At 32.2% G+C, this 17658-nt stretch overlaps 1 protein-coding gene, 1 long non-coding RNA gene and 1 other non-coding gene across 5 annotated transcripts; 2 read left to right on the top strand and 1 right to left on the bottom strand.

The window, feature by feature from the left end:
* The first annotated feature begins 1387 nt into the window (after positions 1 to 1387).
* Positions 1388 to 12184, top strand: LOC112035421 (putative DEAD-box ATP-dependent RNA helicase 29). Of its 2 annotated transcripts, none has more exons than XM_024068252.2 (11): positions 1388 to 1845; positions 2426 to 3587; positions 3698 to 3755; positions 4840 to 4944; positions 5462 to 5504; positions 7716 to 7792; positions 7979 to 8031; positions 8913 to 8994; positions 9146 to 9202; positions 10293 to 10431; positions 11745 to 12184. In XM_024068252.2, the coding sequence occupies exons 1-11, from the start codon at positions 1470 to 1472 to the stop codon at positions 11969 to 11971; spliced, it is 2379 nt and encodes a 792-aa protein (XP_023924020.2). In that variant the 5' UTR covers positions 1388 to 1469; the 3' UTR covers positions 11972 to 12184. The 2 variants fall into 2 exon arrangements, with proteins under 2 accessions (XP_023924020.2, XP_023924028.2); XM_024068260.2 differs by having other exon boundaries at positions 1389 to 1845; positions 7719 to 7792.
* On the bottom strand, positions 11214 to 14901 carry LOC136070744 (uncharacterized). Of its 2 annotated transcripts, none has more exons than XR_010631981.1 (3): positions 14729 to 14901; positions 14370 to 14456; positions 11214 to 11479 (listed from the first exon to the last, which is right to left on the bottom strand). It is a non-coding gene; the product is annotated as an uncharacterized LOC136070744 (long non-coding RNA). The 2 variants fall into 2 exon arrangements; XR_010631980.1 differs by lacking the exon at positions 11214 to 11479 and adding an exon at positions 13652 to 13980.
* A 186-nt stretch (positions 14902 to 15087) lies between these two features.
* TRNAQ-UUG (transfer RNA glutamine (anticodon UUG)) lies at positions 15088 to 15159 on the top strand. Its single transcript has one exon. It is a non-coding gene; the product is annotated as a tRNA-Gln (tRNA).
* The last annotated feature ends 2499 nt before the right edge of the window (positions 15160 to 17658 follow it).

A 17658-nucleotide genomic window follows, 5' to 3' on the forward strand; every position in this document is an offset into this window, starting at 1 on the left:
AAGCATGTCGTAAAAAGAAGATTGTTTACAACTAGTTGATAATATGGTTCAGCACATTCGCAGAACCCTTTTTTTTTTTTTTTTTTTTTTAGAATAAGTGCTTCGTCAGAATTTGTTGTCCTTTTTTGTAGCAGAGTTTGTCTAATGCCCCTCTCTTTTTGTTAAGACGGATTGTTTTAGCCGAAAATATTTTCACTGAGAGAAACATATACTGGTAAAATAAAATATACATCTTGAGGATGGGAGTAATGTCAAATGGTTTAAAACATTTCAAAACTAACCAACTTAGTCCTTAATTAGTAAGAGTCTCCTTTGTTTCTCTTTTCAATTTGTTTAGAGAATTTTCCTTTAAAAAAAAAAATTGTTTAAAGAACTGGAGTTAACTCTTTAGAATTGCCTGGAGACAATTTTTCCTAATGTTAAAAATGGTAAGTAGTGGCGAGGATAGCATCATTTTTACATGGCTCTAACATATACAACTTTTGTTATGTATTAATTGCAATTGTGTCTTTGATGCTGAAGTCGCCCACAATGGTTGCCGAGCAAGTCCGATAAATTTCTAAATTTAGATCTAACCTATTCTTACATCCAACTTTTTTCAAGCTCCTACCTTTTCTTGTTTCATCAAGTTCAAAAGTGTGGGCAATTAGTAATTAAAACAAAATCAATCAATGGGATGGAATGAATGTGCCAAAATTTAACAATGATCTGCAACAAATGGATCATCACTACAATAATTATCTCATGAATTAGATACATGCATCATCTTTCTCACAATGCGTCAACACACTGTGAGAAGGAAGATACATATATCTGATATGAAATATTTCTAATCATAATTCATTATTTATGTTTGGTCAATGATTTTTTTGAGATTAGTTCATTTTATATATAATCATTACTCACCCATGTGTAGTTTTTGTTTTGTACTTATATATAGAACCAAAAAGTTAAATACTATTATTAATATGGTAAATATTGAGTCCAATGTTTAGTTGCACTTAACCCATTCAAATGATGACTCGTGTCCAACAGTTAACACGTGTCATTATCTAAATAGATCTAATATAACTAGAAACTGGACCCAACTCGAGTCAATAAGTAGTAAGCATTGTTTTTTTTTTTTTTTTTTTTTTGGATGGAAGTAGTAAGCATTGTTGTCAAAGCATCAATTATATTGTGAATCATTTTATTTTATTTTTTTATACTTTAATCTTAAATCTTTTTTTTTTTTTGGTTAGAATACTTTAATCTCTATCATAGATTACATAAAATTTATCATAAAAGTTTTCCAACCATTCCAAACACTTGAAAATTAGGAAAACGTTTTTCCAAAAAAGAAAAGAAAAGTTTTACACTAAAAAACAAACGGCACCCTAAGTAACCCCACGGTAAACAACCAAGCAAGCTTTACCCCAATCACAAAACCCTAAACCCACACAGGGTGCAAAACCAAAACCAAAACCAAAATGGGTGGTTTGGAGAGAGTTCTGGGGAGCTCGAAGGCAGAGCAGAAACGCATAGAGAAGCAGAAGAAGAAGGCCAAGTCCGGTGGCTTCGAGTCCTTGAATCTCAGTCCCGATGTCTACAGAGGAATCAAGCGCAAGGGCTACAAAGTCCCCACCCCAATTCAGCGCAAGACCATGCCTATCATTCTCTCCGGCTCCGATGTCGTCGCCATGGCCCGAACCGGTTCCGGCAAAACCGCAGCCTTCCTCGTCCCCATGCTCGAGCGTCTCCGGCAACACGTTCCCCAGGGCGGCGTCAGGGCTCTCATCCTGTCTCCCACCAGAGACTTGGCGCTCCAGACCTTGAAGTTCGCCCAGGAACTCGGCCGCTTCACCGGTTTGTTCATCCTAATTTGCTTTTTATTGCTCTGAAAATTGAATAATTTAGGGTTTGTTTACTTTATATTTTGTTGTTGGATTTGTAGCAGATAATAAGTTCCTATTATAAGAAATTGTAAGAACCAACTGATTCTCTGTTATCATTAGATTAACAATTAGGGTGAAATCCAAATAATTGCGATAATGTAGTCACTGTGAGACTCTGTGCAATCAAGATTGATAAGTCGATAGTTACAATGGGGATGGAGGATTTGAACCCTGAATGTCTCCATTAGAAATTCTAGGAGGTGCCAACCTAATGAGCTACAAGGCTCTTGGCGAAATATGGGACTTGTTAAGTGTTGTTTGTGCTTAGGGAGCAAATTTGATATTTTTAAAAAGTCTTGGAAGTATAGTATTTTGCTCTAAATTTTTTTTATAAAAAGGAGCAGAATTGTAGCTAGAAGTTGAAAGAGGAACTGTAATTTGGGGTGATATTTACTACGACTGTCATTAGTTCCTTGAATGATTGTGAAATTTTGTCTATTTTTTTTCTTACAAAAAAGAGTGCCTGTTTAAAATTTGGGCTTTCTTTTCAGATCTTCGTATTAGTTTACTAGTTGGTGGTGATAGCATGGAGAGCCAGTTTGAAGAATTATCACAGAGTCCTGATATCATAATTGCAACTCCCGGTAGGCTCATGCATCATCTGTCTGAGGTTGATGACATGTCATTGCGTACAGTGGAATATGTTGTTTTTGATGAAGCGGATTCTCTTTTTGGCATGGGTTTCGCTGAGCAGTTGCATCAGATTCTTGTCCAGCTGAGTGAGAACCGCCAGACTTTGCTTTTCAGTGCCACATTACCTAGTGCCCTTGCTGAGTTTGCCAAGGCTGGTCTGCGAGACCCTCAGCTTGTGCGACTTGATCTGGAAACTAAAATTAGCCCTGACCTCAAGCTTGCCTTTTTCACGGTACGACACGAAGAAAAACATGCAGCATTATTGTATTTGATAAGAGAGCAAATTACTTCCGATCAGCAGACATTGATATTTGTGTCCACAAAACATCATGTGGAGTTTCTCAATACTTTGTTTAGAGAAGAGGGTATCGAGCCTTCTGTATGTTATGGTGATATGGATCAAGATGCTCGTAAAATTCACATATCAAGGTTTAGGGCAAGAAAGACTATGTTGCTGATTGTGACAGATGTTGCCGCTAGGGGCATTGACATTCCGTTGCTTGACAATGTCATTAACTGGGATTTTCCCCCAAAACCTAAAATTTTTGTCCATAGAGTAGGACGAGCTGCAAGAGCAGGTCGGACTGGTACTGCATTTTCTTTTTTGACATCTGAGGATATGCCATACCTTTTAGATCTTCATCTATTTCTCTCAAAACCTGTCAGACCTGCACCCTCAGAAGAGGAGGTTTTGCGAGATATGGATGGAGTAATGTCCAAGATTGATCAAGCAGTTGCAAATGGAGAAACCATCTATGGGCGTTTCCCTCAGACAGTTATTGATCTTGTTTCAGACAGAGTTAGGGAAATAATTGATTCTTCAGCAGACCTGTATGCCATGCAGAAAACATGTACAAATGCTTTTCGTTTGTATTCCAAGACAAAACCCTTACCTTCAAAGGAGTCCATTAAAAGAGCAAAGGATTTACCCCGTGAAGGATTGCACCCAATATTCAGAAATGTGCTGGGAGGTGGAGACTTAATGGCATTGGCATTTTCTGAACGCTTGAAAATGTTCAGGTGAGTGCTTGAATGATTTCTTTCTTCCTTCCTGTCCATCTTTATATAGGATTTCCTGATATTGTAAAGCTGTAAATTTGTAACCGTTAAAAATGTTTGATTTATGCTAGACCCAAGCAAACCATTTTGGAAGCTGAAGGCGAAGCTGCTAAATCAAAGCGTCTGCAGGTAACTCTCCACTTATGCAATTTGGCCTGAGGAAGATTGTTTTAATTAATAAGTACATGCTCCTCATCTCTTATAGAAAAATTTCATCCTTCATATCTTCCTCATCTTATTTAGAAAGCTTTCAACGTTCATATTTCTACTATAAAGTTTTGCCAATGAGCTCTAGCTCAAATGGCACCTCCTCTCATTGTAAAAGCAAGGGCTAGGATGAAGTTGTAGGTTAAAAATCCACAGGTTTATGTCCGACTTACCAATTAAAAAGAAAATTATTGTTTTGACAATGAGTTCTAATTCAAATGGCATGTCCTTCACTTACCAATAAAAAAAAAGGTTTAAATTATAGTTCTATTGATGATCAAATTCTAGCCCCTTGATCTTATTAATGTGTGTATATTTGCGAAATTGCTTATGTAGTAATTGGTAAAAGCTGGGATTTACTTTGTGACGTTGTATTATCTTTATCATCTTTGAGAATGACTTCTATCTGTTGTTATTTTGTTAGTTGCATTTATCATCTTTGAGAATGCATAAATGTACATAAAAAAATGAGTTGTTACCTCTTTAATTTCTTAGCTATGTTTGGTTCAACACTAGAGAAAGGAAAAGAAAAGAAGGTTTTTATTTTTTTTTTCGTTTTTAATTTCTCTTCTTTTTCATTGTCTGGTCAGTAAATGAGAAGGGGGAAAAAAAAAAGAAAAAAAAAAGAAGAAGAAGAAGAAAGAGGGATGAGAATAATTCAGAAATTTTCCTCTTAGCCTCACCGGAATTCTCTTTCATAATCAGGCTAGATTTGGGGAGAAAGTTGGTAGCAAGAACAAAATTTCCCTAGATCTTCTTTTCTTCTCTTTATTTTCCATCGATCTTCTCCACATGACCAAACAACTGAACAATATAATCACTCTTTTCCTTTCTCTTCTTATCACTTATTTAATTTTCCTAAATCAAGATTTGCTAAAAATTATTTTTGTTATGATCTGGTCCTTTTTTATGTTCTACGTACACCTTCCACATAATTTTGGTTGCACATTTTCTATCAATGTTAAAAATTAGAATTTATTATATTAAGGTTATGACTTGATTGCAGGGTCCTTCTAGACAATGGGTTGATGTAATGAAGAAAAAAAGAGCTATTCATGAAGAGATCATTAATTTGGTACATCAGAAACATTCTACCAATCATGTGGATGAGGTAAATCTATCAAAGTAGTAAATTATGCTTTTGAAGTTTCTTTATGATGCAAATAGGGATACGGCTTTAGCAGTTAGCACTTGATTAACTTACTTATTCATGACATATTTCTTTGTTAATTTTACTTGCCATGACTATTATTAGTCATTCACATGAGAGAGAGAGAGAGAGGGAGAGAGTATCTGTTGTAATGATAATGTATTGTGATCATATTTTGATAGGCAATTTTTCTGGTCATGAATATTTTTCAAATTTCCCTTTTATGTTTATGGCTGGGCTTGAGTCTCTACCATGCACACTTGGCCAGAAAGGTAAACTGGAGGAAAAAAAAAAATTCAGGCCTGGTCCTGTGAACCTTTTTGGTAGGTCCAAACACTTCACTTAACTGGATGAGACAGCTGAAAATTTTTAAAGGTCTATGGTATATACTTGCTTTATACTGATCAATAATAATTGTTAACAAAGTTTCCCTAGTTTCCTGGTCTTTCTGAACTGTAAAGTCTTTTTGTATATACAGGAATTTGATCCTGAAATCACTTCTTCCAAGGAGGAGAAAAAAGGTATCTAGTGTTTATAGTTTGCTCTCTCTCTCTCTCTCTCTCTCTCTCTCTACACACATACGTCTGTGTGAATATATGTATACATGTTTTATATCTTCGCATGCTTCCTTCTACATATATCATAGTTTTAGAAATTACAAACTAGACCTTTTTTCACTCTTTGAATCTTTTCTTGCTAAATCAAAATAAATTTTTTCTGCCATAGCAGATTCTTAAAACTTTCTTTGATTACTTGTTCCTTGTAAAATTTGAGTCCACTTCTAGGAACCCTGCATGTAGTTACCTAAAAAAAAGGGGGGCCCTGTTATGCAGCTAATGGAATTAACCCATTTGATACAACTCATTTTTCAAAATTTTGAAAATTGGTTGTTTGAAAAAGTTGTACTTAGAAAAAGTGCAGTTTTAAATCACTCTCCCAAATGGGCACTAAGAGTACGTTTAGTACACTGAATGTAGATTACATTAGAAATAGTAATTTTTATTACTGGAAATAAAAGACATTGTAATAGAATAATTATTACTATTCATAAGTTTGGTTGTTACATAAGGAAAACTTGTAAAAGATGATGTATAAGAAAACTTTATATTTTTGGAAATATATTAATTTTAAAACCTATTATATGTACTAAGAAATAGCTATTACATCCATTTTAAAGAGGAATAGCTATTCTTCAATTTAAAGAATAGTTATTCCAATGTAATAACTAATCCATGTAATAAAGGTGCAACAAAATGACCAAATTGATATTACACATGAATAACTATTCCATTACAGGAGCTATTACAGCGTACCAAACGTTCCCTAAGATCTTTCATTTTGTTCACAACCATTAATAATTCAGCAAAATTTTCCAAGGGCAAAAGTTTTATAGGAGTCTTATGAAAGAGATTGAGGATTGCATTTACAAGGTATCTGCCTTAAAAAGACTCTTTGTATGGTCCCCAAGCTTTGGTGATGATACTGTGGGGCAGCTCTTGCTAAAAATCTGCTTGAGTAAATCAGTTGGTTGTAAGTGTTTTTTTGCTTTTGACAACTGGATGAAGTAGTTGACCTTTTTAGAATATGGGTTTCCTGTAAGATCCTTAAATAGGAGATTTTTATTTGGGGCAAGGAGGAGTCTTCTCCCATTTGGAGGATTGCAGCTTCTCACGAAGGTCTTTGTGTTAACAAAATACGGAAATGAGAAACAATGCAGAACATTTTTAGAACAAAGTGCAATACTTGTTTTAGAGGTTGAACTTTGAGAATCAGTTTTCCAATTTTTGAAGTTATTAAGACTCAGCTTGGATAATGATTTGTAAATAATCTGCTGGAACTACTTGGTTCTAGGTGAATTTTTTTTCATTTATAATTAATTAATATAAGAATTTATTTTGAGGAAAGAATATTAAAAAAAATAAAAATAAAAAAGGAAAACAAAAGAGTATTAAACTGAATAGGACAAGTTCTATTTTCCCCCTTATTGTCCGGATTTACTTAGCCATTTTCTTTCATATTTCTATTAGGTAAATTACAAAAAATTCATCTTACACTATCACTTGATTTATCATGTGCCTCCTAAACATTAAAACTAAGCAATCAACCCTCTAACTTTATTCAATATTGCAAATAACCCCCTACTTAAAAAAAAGATAATTTCAATCAAAAAGCCCCTAGCTTCCCTAAAAAAACTCTTTCAAGATTAAAAATATTTGTGTTAAATATTTCAATATGAAGGATATTAATAACAATAGGGCTCTTTGCAATTTTGAGTGAAGTTAGGGGGTTGATTGCGTATAATGTTTATGGGATCTATTGTAAATTGGGTGATGTTTAGGGTTGTTATTTTGCTATTACCCATTTTTCCTTGTAGAGCAAGATATGAAGTTAAAGAAAGGGAGAAAAGAAAGAAAGAATAGCAATTCACCACTAACAAAAAACCAATTTCATTGAATTGGTTTTTTTTTTTTTTTTTCCTTCTTCTTCTTTTTTATTTTATTTATTTATTATTTATTTATTTTTTATATATAAATAAATTTCATTGAATTGGTTTTTTTTTTTTTTTTTCCTTCTTCTTCTTTTTTATTTTATTTATTTATTATTTATTTATTTTTTATATATAAATAAAAGATGTATATGTTAGTGAGAGATCTTTGAGTAAACCTGTTTCTTGCTACACACACACACACATATATAATGAAAATATTTTGATGTATACTCTTTGATGTTAGAAGTTTGTGGGTCTAAGAGAAAGGCAAAGAGCTTCAAAGATGAGGAGTACTTTATCAGTTCGGTACCAACAAATCATGTAGGTTATACATCTTTTGTATCTTCTAATGTTAGCTTTGCAATAACTCCTAATATTCCTCATCTTGATTGCTTGTTCCAATTTTATGTTACAATATGCTAATGTGTTATAATGTGAGCTGTAAATTGGCTCTAAACATTGAGAAGGTGGCTGACCATTAGATTTGTGACCTCATGTCATTCTCAGCATATGGAAGCAGGACTTGCAGTGAGAGCTAACCAGGACTTTGGATCAAATAGGTAAATCTCTTATATCATCTGAGCTCATTTTGCATGATGAGTTTTTATCTACCATTGTGATGAGCCCAGAGTATATCAATCTTAAGTTTCATTGCAATAAAATCTATTACTTGTCCATTTAAAAAAAAGAGTATATCAATCTTAAATAGCCTGGAAGTGAAAAATTGAAAATTGGAAACTGAATATGGTTAGATTAAAGACTTATTTCATGTGACTTGAAAAACGTTAATGTGAGAAAACATAAAACATGATTTTCATTTTCTTATTTTCATATTTAGAGAGCTGCTTATTAAAAAACATTTAGTGAGCAGCTTGTGTCTGTGTATATGCTTGGATATATCTAAGTTTTTTTTTTGGTTCAAAATACCAACAATGTATGAAAAGCAATGACACACACGCATGCATATGCACACGGGGGAAATTTAATGGCTGATGTTATGTCATTTCTGGCATGCAACTGTCTGCAGATGCTAGTGAATTTATCTGCCACATATGCCCAGCTATTAGCGTTACTATATTTGCAATTGCATATTGCACCTGCTTCATCAATTCTGTGCTCCACTCTCCCCTCCCCATGTATGTGGGCAATGTTTAGCTTTACAACTTCATATCTGTACTTGTTTATTTAAAGTGATGCTGTTGGCTTTACTGTTTTATGTTTTGCAATTGCATTTAGCACCTCTTCATCAATTCTGCATTCATCTCTATACCCATCTCTCTCCTCCACATGTGTGGGCAATATTGAACTTTACAATTTCACAGCTGAAATTTTTTGTATAAATTGATTTGACATGATTATGTATTGTGTTATTTGAGATTAGATATAGAGTCCTGTATTTTCTTACTGATTGGTTGTCTATTGACATCATTTATAATTTTAGGTTGGAATCTGCTGTCCTAGATCTAGTTGCTGATGATGGTGCGGGAATGAAGAAACAGAAATCTCAGTATCATTGGGACAAGGTACTTTAAGCCGTTAAATATTGATTATATTTATACTTATCAAAATATTGATTATATGATTCTCAAAAAAAAAAAGAAAAAAAAGAGAGAGAAAGATTATATTTATTTAAATTATTTTTCTTCTTAACATTATCAATCTGTTTGGTGGCAGAGGAGTAAAAAGTATATCAAGCTAAATAATGGTGATCGTGTTACAGCTAGTGGAAAGGTATTTATTCTTTGAAATTATTTTCCTTTTTTTTTTTTGGCTCCATTGGCAAATTACTTATCTACGCTTATAACATATTTGGCATTTAGAAGAAACGTGTATATTTTTATGCATCTGATTTTTGTGAGGGTGAATAAGATGGTGCGTGTTCTGTTTTCAATTCATAGTATTGAACTTGCTGGTAGTATTTCATTCAAAATAAGTCTTCATTTGTTGGGGCAAGCATTAAATGGTTGCCAGATCTTAAGTTAGACATAAGTTTGATATACTATGCCTTCCTACTTCCTTTCAAACTTGTCGCCCCATGTTGTCACTGGGATTATCTTGATTTTCCTTGTGTTTCTTGCACCAAAGGACTAGTCAACTGTCTAACACATGTATAATGAAGTAACAAAGTACAGTACTGTTCTGAGCATCCACAAAAGCCAATGGTTCTGTCCCTCATAAAAAGGATAAATAACTGAATTTTTGGATCATGCCTGTGGAGAAACATGTCATGTTTAGAAACCCTACTTCTGCAAGGAATGGAAGTTGCCTACATGGCCATTCAGTGACTGTTTTCGCAGTTGCTGGAAGAATGTTTTGGTCATTCTTGATAGAACTTTTTGAGACACAGAATTTGTGATTTTAGCATTTGAATGACCATATGTAGGTTAACTGTAGGGCTATATATTTGAATAATGCCTTTTGATTTCTCTTCCACTGCTTTTATACCTAAACATTTTTTAACCTGTTGGCATAAATTGAAAATGTGTTATTTTTGCATGTCATGTGTTTAGTGATGATCACAAAAGAAAGAAGACTGTTTCCGTCTCCTTTCTCATTTTTGAATTATCTTCCATGTATAATATTCCCTCAAATGGCATACAAGTAAAATATCTAGGTTGATGAATCCTTCTTGGTGCATCTTGGAATATGCAATTATATAGTAGCTAGTACTATTAGGGTCTTATGCTATGTGTCTGTCTGATATTAATGCTGTAACATGTGTTTATAAATAAATCATTTATTGTTATATTCAGAACAAAAATTGGAATTGCTTATATTCCCATCTTGGAGAATGAATGTTTTCTGTTTGTTTGTGGTGTAGATAAAGACAGAGAGTGGTGCTAAAGTTAAAGCTAATAAAACTGGGATATACAAGAAATGGAAGCAACAGTCGCACAATAAAGTATCTCTTAGAGGAGCCAATAGTGAAGGGAATGCTGAGGGATCCACAAGCATGTCAGGTAATTCAATGAATTGGAAGCTCCTTGTTGCTTGCTTTATCTACACTCTGACTCTCTCTCTTGAAGTTGGTTGAATGTTTTACTGTGTTTTGTCCAGTTTTCAGTAATGTGCAGTTAATAATTGCTTCGGATTTTGTCTGTGTTTTCAAAAAAAAAAAATAAAGAGGCAAGAATCGCATTAGAATTCTCAATGGGTTTTTCTTCCCCCGGGTCCCCATTTGATGATACTGATGCACTTGTTATTCTCTTGTTCTCCATTCAGACCATTTCTTCCTCACAACATGGGCCCTCTTTTTGTGCTTTTATGCTTCCTCTTATGGATATTTGGTTGCTTGGCTTGGCTTGGCTTTGCTTTTTCTTGGTCTTTCTTTTGTCTTTTTATGATCACAATTAAAATTAATCCTCCTTTTTAACCTGAAACAAATAGTAGGGAAATGTTTGTGTTTATACCCGTATACATAAAATCTTCATTTTTTTTTCAATAGATTTTTTATTTACTTAAAAAAAGAAGAAGAAGCAAGGTGTAAGGAAATGAATTGTGAGAATGTATTATCGCCCTTCCATCTTTTGTGCATGTTTTTTGATTTCTCATAGACCCAGGTCCCCCCTCCCCCCTTCTCTCCCTCAAGCCATTTGATTCTTTTCCCCTTCTTTTTTTTTTTTTTTTTTTTTTTTTTTTTACCCCTTCTCTCCCTCAAGCCATTTGATCCTTTTTTTTTTTTTTTTTTTTTTTTTTTCATTTAATGAATAAAATACTGCAGTATATTAGTACAATTTGAAAATTTTGCAACTCATTTCGTTCAATTTTCTCAGAATCAAATGGAGCATGTACTGTATATAACCAGTCTGAAAGTAATTATTGACATAATGCAGTCATTGGTCTTTGTCGTAGATCCCCATTTTGCATCACTTGGCCTTTTATACTCTTTCTCTAACTGGCGCTACCTCCAACTTATGGATCTCATGGTCCTGCTAAATGTCTTATGCTAGTTGATATACTGACGAGTACTTTCTTGAGTCTTCAGCCCAAATGTTCAATGAGATGAGGCTACACAATGCAGAAATACATGGACTAGTTAGCGCACACAAACACAAACCCAAGATTTTAGTAAATCTTACTAAATAATCACATGAAGAAAAATTTCCATTCTATTTGCTCTGTTATTGTCTGTCTACAGTTCATCACTAGTGTGTGTGTGTGTGTGTGAATATTGATTATATTGGGAATTTGTTGTCCCTCCATTCAATGTCAAAGCATATGATTTGATGTGTCTTTTATATTCCTTTCTTCTTAAACTTGCTTCTATTTTCAGGAGATCGTAGATCACAAGGGATTAATAGGAACTTTAGAGGAGGCAAGAAGCAGCATCATGTGCCTAATGCTCATGTACGTTCAGAAATTAAAGATCTAGAACAAGTTCGGAAGGAGAGGCAGAAAAAGGCAAACAAGATCTCCTTCATGAAGAGCAAATCTAGTAAGGGTAAAAAATTTAATGGAAATGGAAAAGGAAAAGGAAAAAGAGGAAAGGGGAGGAAGTAAATAGTTGCTGAAGGTGATTATTTTGTGTGTTTTGGAAATCACAGTGCTTTCAGATGATGATTTTACATACACATATAGCAAGCAGAGCCTGGATAGGGGCCCGGAAAATTTTGACAGCCAATTTATGTTATGTAGCTTTGTATTTTTGACCTTGTGGCTCAACAACTACCCTTTAAATATAATTAGTAAAATGCATTTATCTAAGTTCATATCTTTCTTTTGCCCACATCTTGGATGAAGTATCTCTGTTATTTTGTTTTCTTTTTATTCACGCTTTGCCTGGACAGAAACCCTTATATACGTTAAGTGTTAAAGAAATCTTTGTCTTTAACCTAAAAAAGTTCAAAGAAATCCTTAAGATATACCACGAGTTACCTCGTAGAAATGCATTAGTTATTTTGAATTTCTCTTGACTGTCTCCGCACCAAGTTTGTTTTTGGATGCGGCTCTTCTTCCCTAGAATGGTCATAGTGATCAGGGCTTTGATTGTCACATACTCATTCTGTATATTGTTTGTACACATTATAGGGGTGTTTGGTAAGTCGTTATGTTACATTACATTGTAATATTATGTTATTGTAATTTTCTATTTATGTAATCTCAATACAATAATACAACATTGTATTGTTTAAAAATGTGATGAGATTAAAATGATGTGATATATTTTATAATTTTAAACTATGATAATGTTAGAAAAAATAAAATAAATCAAAAACTTTAATGTTACATCATCGTAATGTGCATCTCATCAAGGGCATATCATAATGAACTAAACGTCTCCTGTTAAACGTGAACATTCTTAAAAATGTGTTAAATGTGAACATTATTAAAAAGTGAAAATCTAGTGTTAAAGTGTGGATATTGTGTGTACAGAATGTTTTAAATGCGAATATTCTTAAAGAGTGAAAATCTAGTGTGAGAGTATGGATATTTTGCGTATGGAATGTACATAAGAGATGAAGTATTTAAATATTGATTATGAAGAATTGATATAAATCAACTACTAAATTTAGCGGTAATATTCCGTATGTAAAAGGCATTTTTTGTGATTGGTAATTCTTTTGATATTGTATCTGTAATCCATGGATCTTGATCTGTCAAAATTGCCTTGGGTTGCTTCTTCATTAAATATGCAAAATTCTGCTAATCAAACACAAATTTATTAGAATATGGAAACATTTCAAAGTATATATATTAATATTATTCTACTAATTAATTAAATAAAATAGAAAAATAGTTGTACAAATTTATAAGATAAATAACATACCTTCATTAACCGTTGAAAAACACAAGTTCTTTTCATTTCACAAAAGTGCACAATCAAAGAGAATTCTTTTTCCATAATTATTGACACCAACAAAACTACCAAAAGGTATATCATAAGCATTTAACTTGAAGTAGTATAAAAAATCATCATTTTCATATTTTTGGTACCAATCAATACAATGAGGCAACCAAAAAATATGCTCCAACTTTTTCTCTTCATCGGTTGTAAATGCATATTAAAACTTAGAATTCTTTCCTTTAACAACTTTACAAAATTGTAAGAGATCCATGATATTATTATTCATTGCTTGCATATTTCTCATTTTCACATAAAGGTTATGAATATCTTGTTGAAAAAAAAGGAAGATGTCCACGTTTCACATTTTTCTTTAGTTCCATAACGTGTATTATTTCTCTAACTGAAAGTCTAGCTTCTTTATATAGGAGAATGCAATTTTTATTATCTTCAGTGATAACTTGATTGACTGGTAGAAATCACACTCTTGAAGGGGACAACAATTCATGGTTGTGATCTACAACAAACATAGTGACATGCCATTTTCTTGGAATGATGTCTATCGACTTTCGCAATACAATTGTTAGATGAGCTTTGCATCCACATTTTAAAGACTTTCTATTTCGTTGCTCCTTAGATGGATCTACTATTTTCAGTGGTTGTCTACCTTCCCGATGACAAAAGAAATCGCGTCTTGCTATTTCTCCATTTTTTTTCTCAGAACGACCTTTTCGAATAGTAAAACCACATCGATTTGCATAATTTTTATAGAAATTAAAAGCTTCTTCTTCGCTAAGAAAACATTGACCAACAAAAGGCTCAAATCCATTTTCTACTGAATTTATATCCTCATATTCTTCAATAACCTCCGTTTCACCTATTGGACATTCATTCCAATCAATTATTTTCTTTCCACAAGTGTTATTATTTTTTCCATCATTCGAAAACTCATTTAACTCAACACAATTCCTTGAAACACTTCCACGAATCTCACTTGCAATTAAATCATCATCAATTTGTGCTATAGTTACACAAGAATATTAAAAAAAAAAAAATCAATATCATATTCTATGATAAATGAAATACAAATTACAAATAAAATAAAAATAATATTACCTTCTTGAGGTGGTTCATTTAAGTCAAAGCAATTCATTGGAACAAATTGATGAGTTTCACTTTCAACTAAATTGCCATCCATTTGTGCTATATTAAGACAAGATTAAAAAAATCAGCATCATATTTTAGGATAAATGAATAAAAAAAATGATACAAATAAAATAAAATAATAGTAACTTCTTGAAGTCTTTCATTTAAGTCAAAACACTTCCTTTGAACAACTTGATGAGTTTCACTTACAACTACTCTCTCCTCCATTGGTGTTATGATATACAACATGTATTAAACATAAAGATTAACCTCATATTCAAATATATTTAAAAGACAAATATGAATTTAATAAAATAAAATAATTGTACCTTGTATAATAGTTGCTTAATCCTTTATTGAACATTTGAGCTTTTTTTCATCTCTTCTTCCCTTTGATATTGGTAAAGTGAAAGAAAGTGGGTTTCATATTGGTAAAGTGAAAGAAGATGAAGGCTAAAATATTGATGAAGTGAAATTAGGTGGGAAATAAAATGCGAATAGAGGGAAATGTATTAAAAAAGAACTTGTCATAAATACCAAAGAAAACAACTGTGATCAACTTCACGGCTAAAATAAATACCAGTTGAAAAGTCAAAAGTCAAAAGTCATTGATTACCATATTCCCACGCGAGTGGGGTTCAGCAAGAAATAAATATATTCTATTAAGTCGGTCCTCTCACAAGCTCGTGGTTCTATGGTGTAGTGGTTAGCACTCTGGACTTTGAATCCAGCGACCTGGGTTCGACTCCCGGTAGGACCTTTTTGTGGTGTGAGATTTTTTTTTTTTTTTTTCAATATTTATTGTTCTAATCAAAATTCTCTATCTCTGTAAAATCCATGAACTAACTTAATGCCTCCTAAGTCCTAACCTTCTCAGTTTGATGAAATGAATGTCATCTGATTGAGTAATGGTTTTTGGTTTTACTTTTATCTGTGTAAGTTTGTATTTATGTTATGTTTTTTCTCAATTATTCACATATTGTGAGGCTTGTATGTTCAAATTAGTTATGTGCTTGATCTGTACAACCACGAAACAATCTATGATCATTAGGGCCCACCCAATTTAGTCTGAGGTTTAAGACAGTTTAAGGTGGAGTTTTTTTTAATATTTAAATAAGATTTATTCAACTTTTTATATTATTAATATATATATATTATATATATTTTTTATTTAAACCATTCCTCTTGCTTTTTGAGAGGCAAAAGTATTATTAAAATTTTGTATTAATGACTTTGCTCTCATCTCTTTTGCAATGGATAATAACTAACTCACTTAGAGCATCTCCAGCAGATTCATCAAATTTTTGTACTATTTGAAAAATGAATAGTGACTTTTACCTTTATCTATCTACTTTTTTAAATACACCTTCCAACAGATTCTCTATCTCATTCTCTATTTCATTTAAATATTATTTTTTCTTTCATTATTTATTCTTTTTTTAACAACTACACATCTTCCAACATTTTTTTACTCAACACCTAATTATTATAATACAAAATAAGAATTTGAAGAATGAACAGTAGCCCATTAGACTTGATGGGCTACTGTTCATGAGCCCAAAAAAAAACTGACCTTGCTTAAGCTGCTGGAGCACTAACACAGCCATATTCTCCAAATTTTAGCTAATATATGTGGATGCCAATGCTCTTGGAGATGCTATCTTATTGTGACATAATCGATTGGCATAACATTACTTATATTTTTTAGTCAATTTATCATCTCAGAATTCCTTTGGGGCTGCATCACTGGATTTTGTTGTCGTTGCGGCATGGCCAATAGGATACAATGGTAATGGCGAATCCTTCACTAGGTTTGTCCTTGAGGATTTTGGAAGGAATGAATTGATTAAAACTGAGCTTGAGTTGGTTCGATTTAAGTTGGCAGATCAACTAGAAGCCAGATCAAACTTCTTATGTGCTTTGGTGTAATTTATTAATATAGAATATGTTGCCGTATATTTTTTTTTTATAAAGACAAAATTTGGCTACAAATTTGATGGTAGTTTAAAGTTACAACTTCTTTTAAAAAAAAATTAATATGACTACGTATTTTAAATATCTAAACATTACATTGCATATTTTTAATGTTCTTAACACACGTCCCTTTTAACACATGTCAAATTTTGTGTCAATTAAATGTTATTTACTATATGATCCATAAACTTAGTTTTTATGTATAATTTTAGAGTATAAAAACTTGCAATTTAAAAAATTTATTGATAAAATAACTATTTTATTTTTTATTTTTTTAGAAATTTTGCAAGTATGGGAGATATAAGAAGAAAATGTAATCCAATAGTGGATTTGTCAAAATCCAATAAAAAGATATTTAGTAAAATTATAGCCTAAATACTGCAACTAAATTTGTAGCCAAACTTTATCTATTAAAAAATGTCATCCCATTATCATATTAGGCATTTAAGTAATGAAACTAACAAAAGTTGACAGTAAGATGAACAACGCTTAATTTTAAAAATTTAAGAATTAATAAGGATCATTTCAAATTTTAGAGATTAGAAACACTCATTATCTAAATTTCAAGGATCAACAATATAATTTAACCTAGAAATTAATAGTCACAATCACAAACTGACACCCCAATCTTCAGCCACACTACATTTTAATTCGACATAATCCACATATCCTACTAAAAACAGGGTGGGCACATAATCAAGCCCAACAAAAATCTCCCATAGACCCCACCCCAAAAAAGCCCACATTAAAATAAAAACCACATGATACACCAAAAAAAGTAACCCCACATGGATCCCTCCACCAATAATATAGAAGCCCAAACCCAGCTCACCAACATCACCTTTGTTTTTTTTTTTTAGTGAAGCTTTAGAAAACCAACATCAACCTTGGAAAGCAATTTGCAAAATATATAGAAAATCACATTTTAAAATCTTAAATTAATTTAAGGATGTAACAAAATGAAATCTTATAGTTCAAAAATTACCATTTAAATATAAGAAATGTTAAGTTCACAATATTTTTACAGTTAATCCTAGATGGTAAGTTGTTGCTACCTATTACTGAGCTCTCAAAAAACAACAAATTAAATCATACGGTTTCACAAGGAACAAATAAAACTTGAGTTTCTTTTTTATGTTATATTTTTTTTATAATTTTAATCAAACCTTTTTTTTAGGGGAAAATTGAAATCAAACCTTAATCCATCTAAGTGGAACGATATTGTGTTTGAGCTTTAATATGAATTAAGAGTTTAAATTTTTATAAGGTTTAATTTATTACTTCT

Source organism: Quercus suber, unplaced genomic scaffold, assembly GCF_002906115.3.
Source record: "Quercus suber isolate HL8 unplaced genomic scaffold, Cork oak 2.0 scaffold_257, whole genome shotgun sequence".
NCBI classification, from domain to species: Eukaryota; Viridiplantae; Streptophyta; class Magnoliopsida; order Fagales; family Fagaceae; genus Quercus; species Quercus suber.

Coding starts and splice junctions, on each gene's coding strand:
- LOC112035421 (XM_024068252.2), top strand. CDS start 1,470: ATGGGTGGTTTGGAGAGAGTTCTGGGGAGCTCGAAGGCAGAGCAGAAA. Junction 4,945..5,461: donor CTACCAATCATGTGGATGAG/GTAAATCTATCA, acceptor TTGTATATACAG/GAATTTGATCCTGAAATCAC. Junction 8,032..8,912: donor CAGGACTTTGGATCAAATAG/GTAAATCTCTTA, acceptor TTATAATTTTAG/GTTGGAATCTGCTGTCCTAG.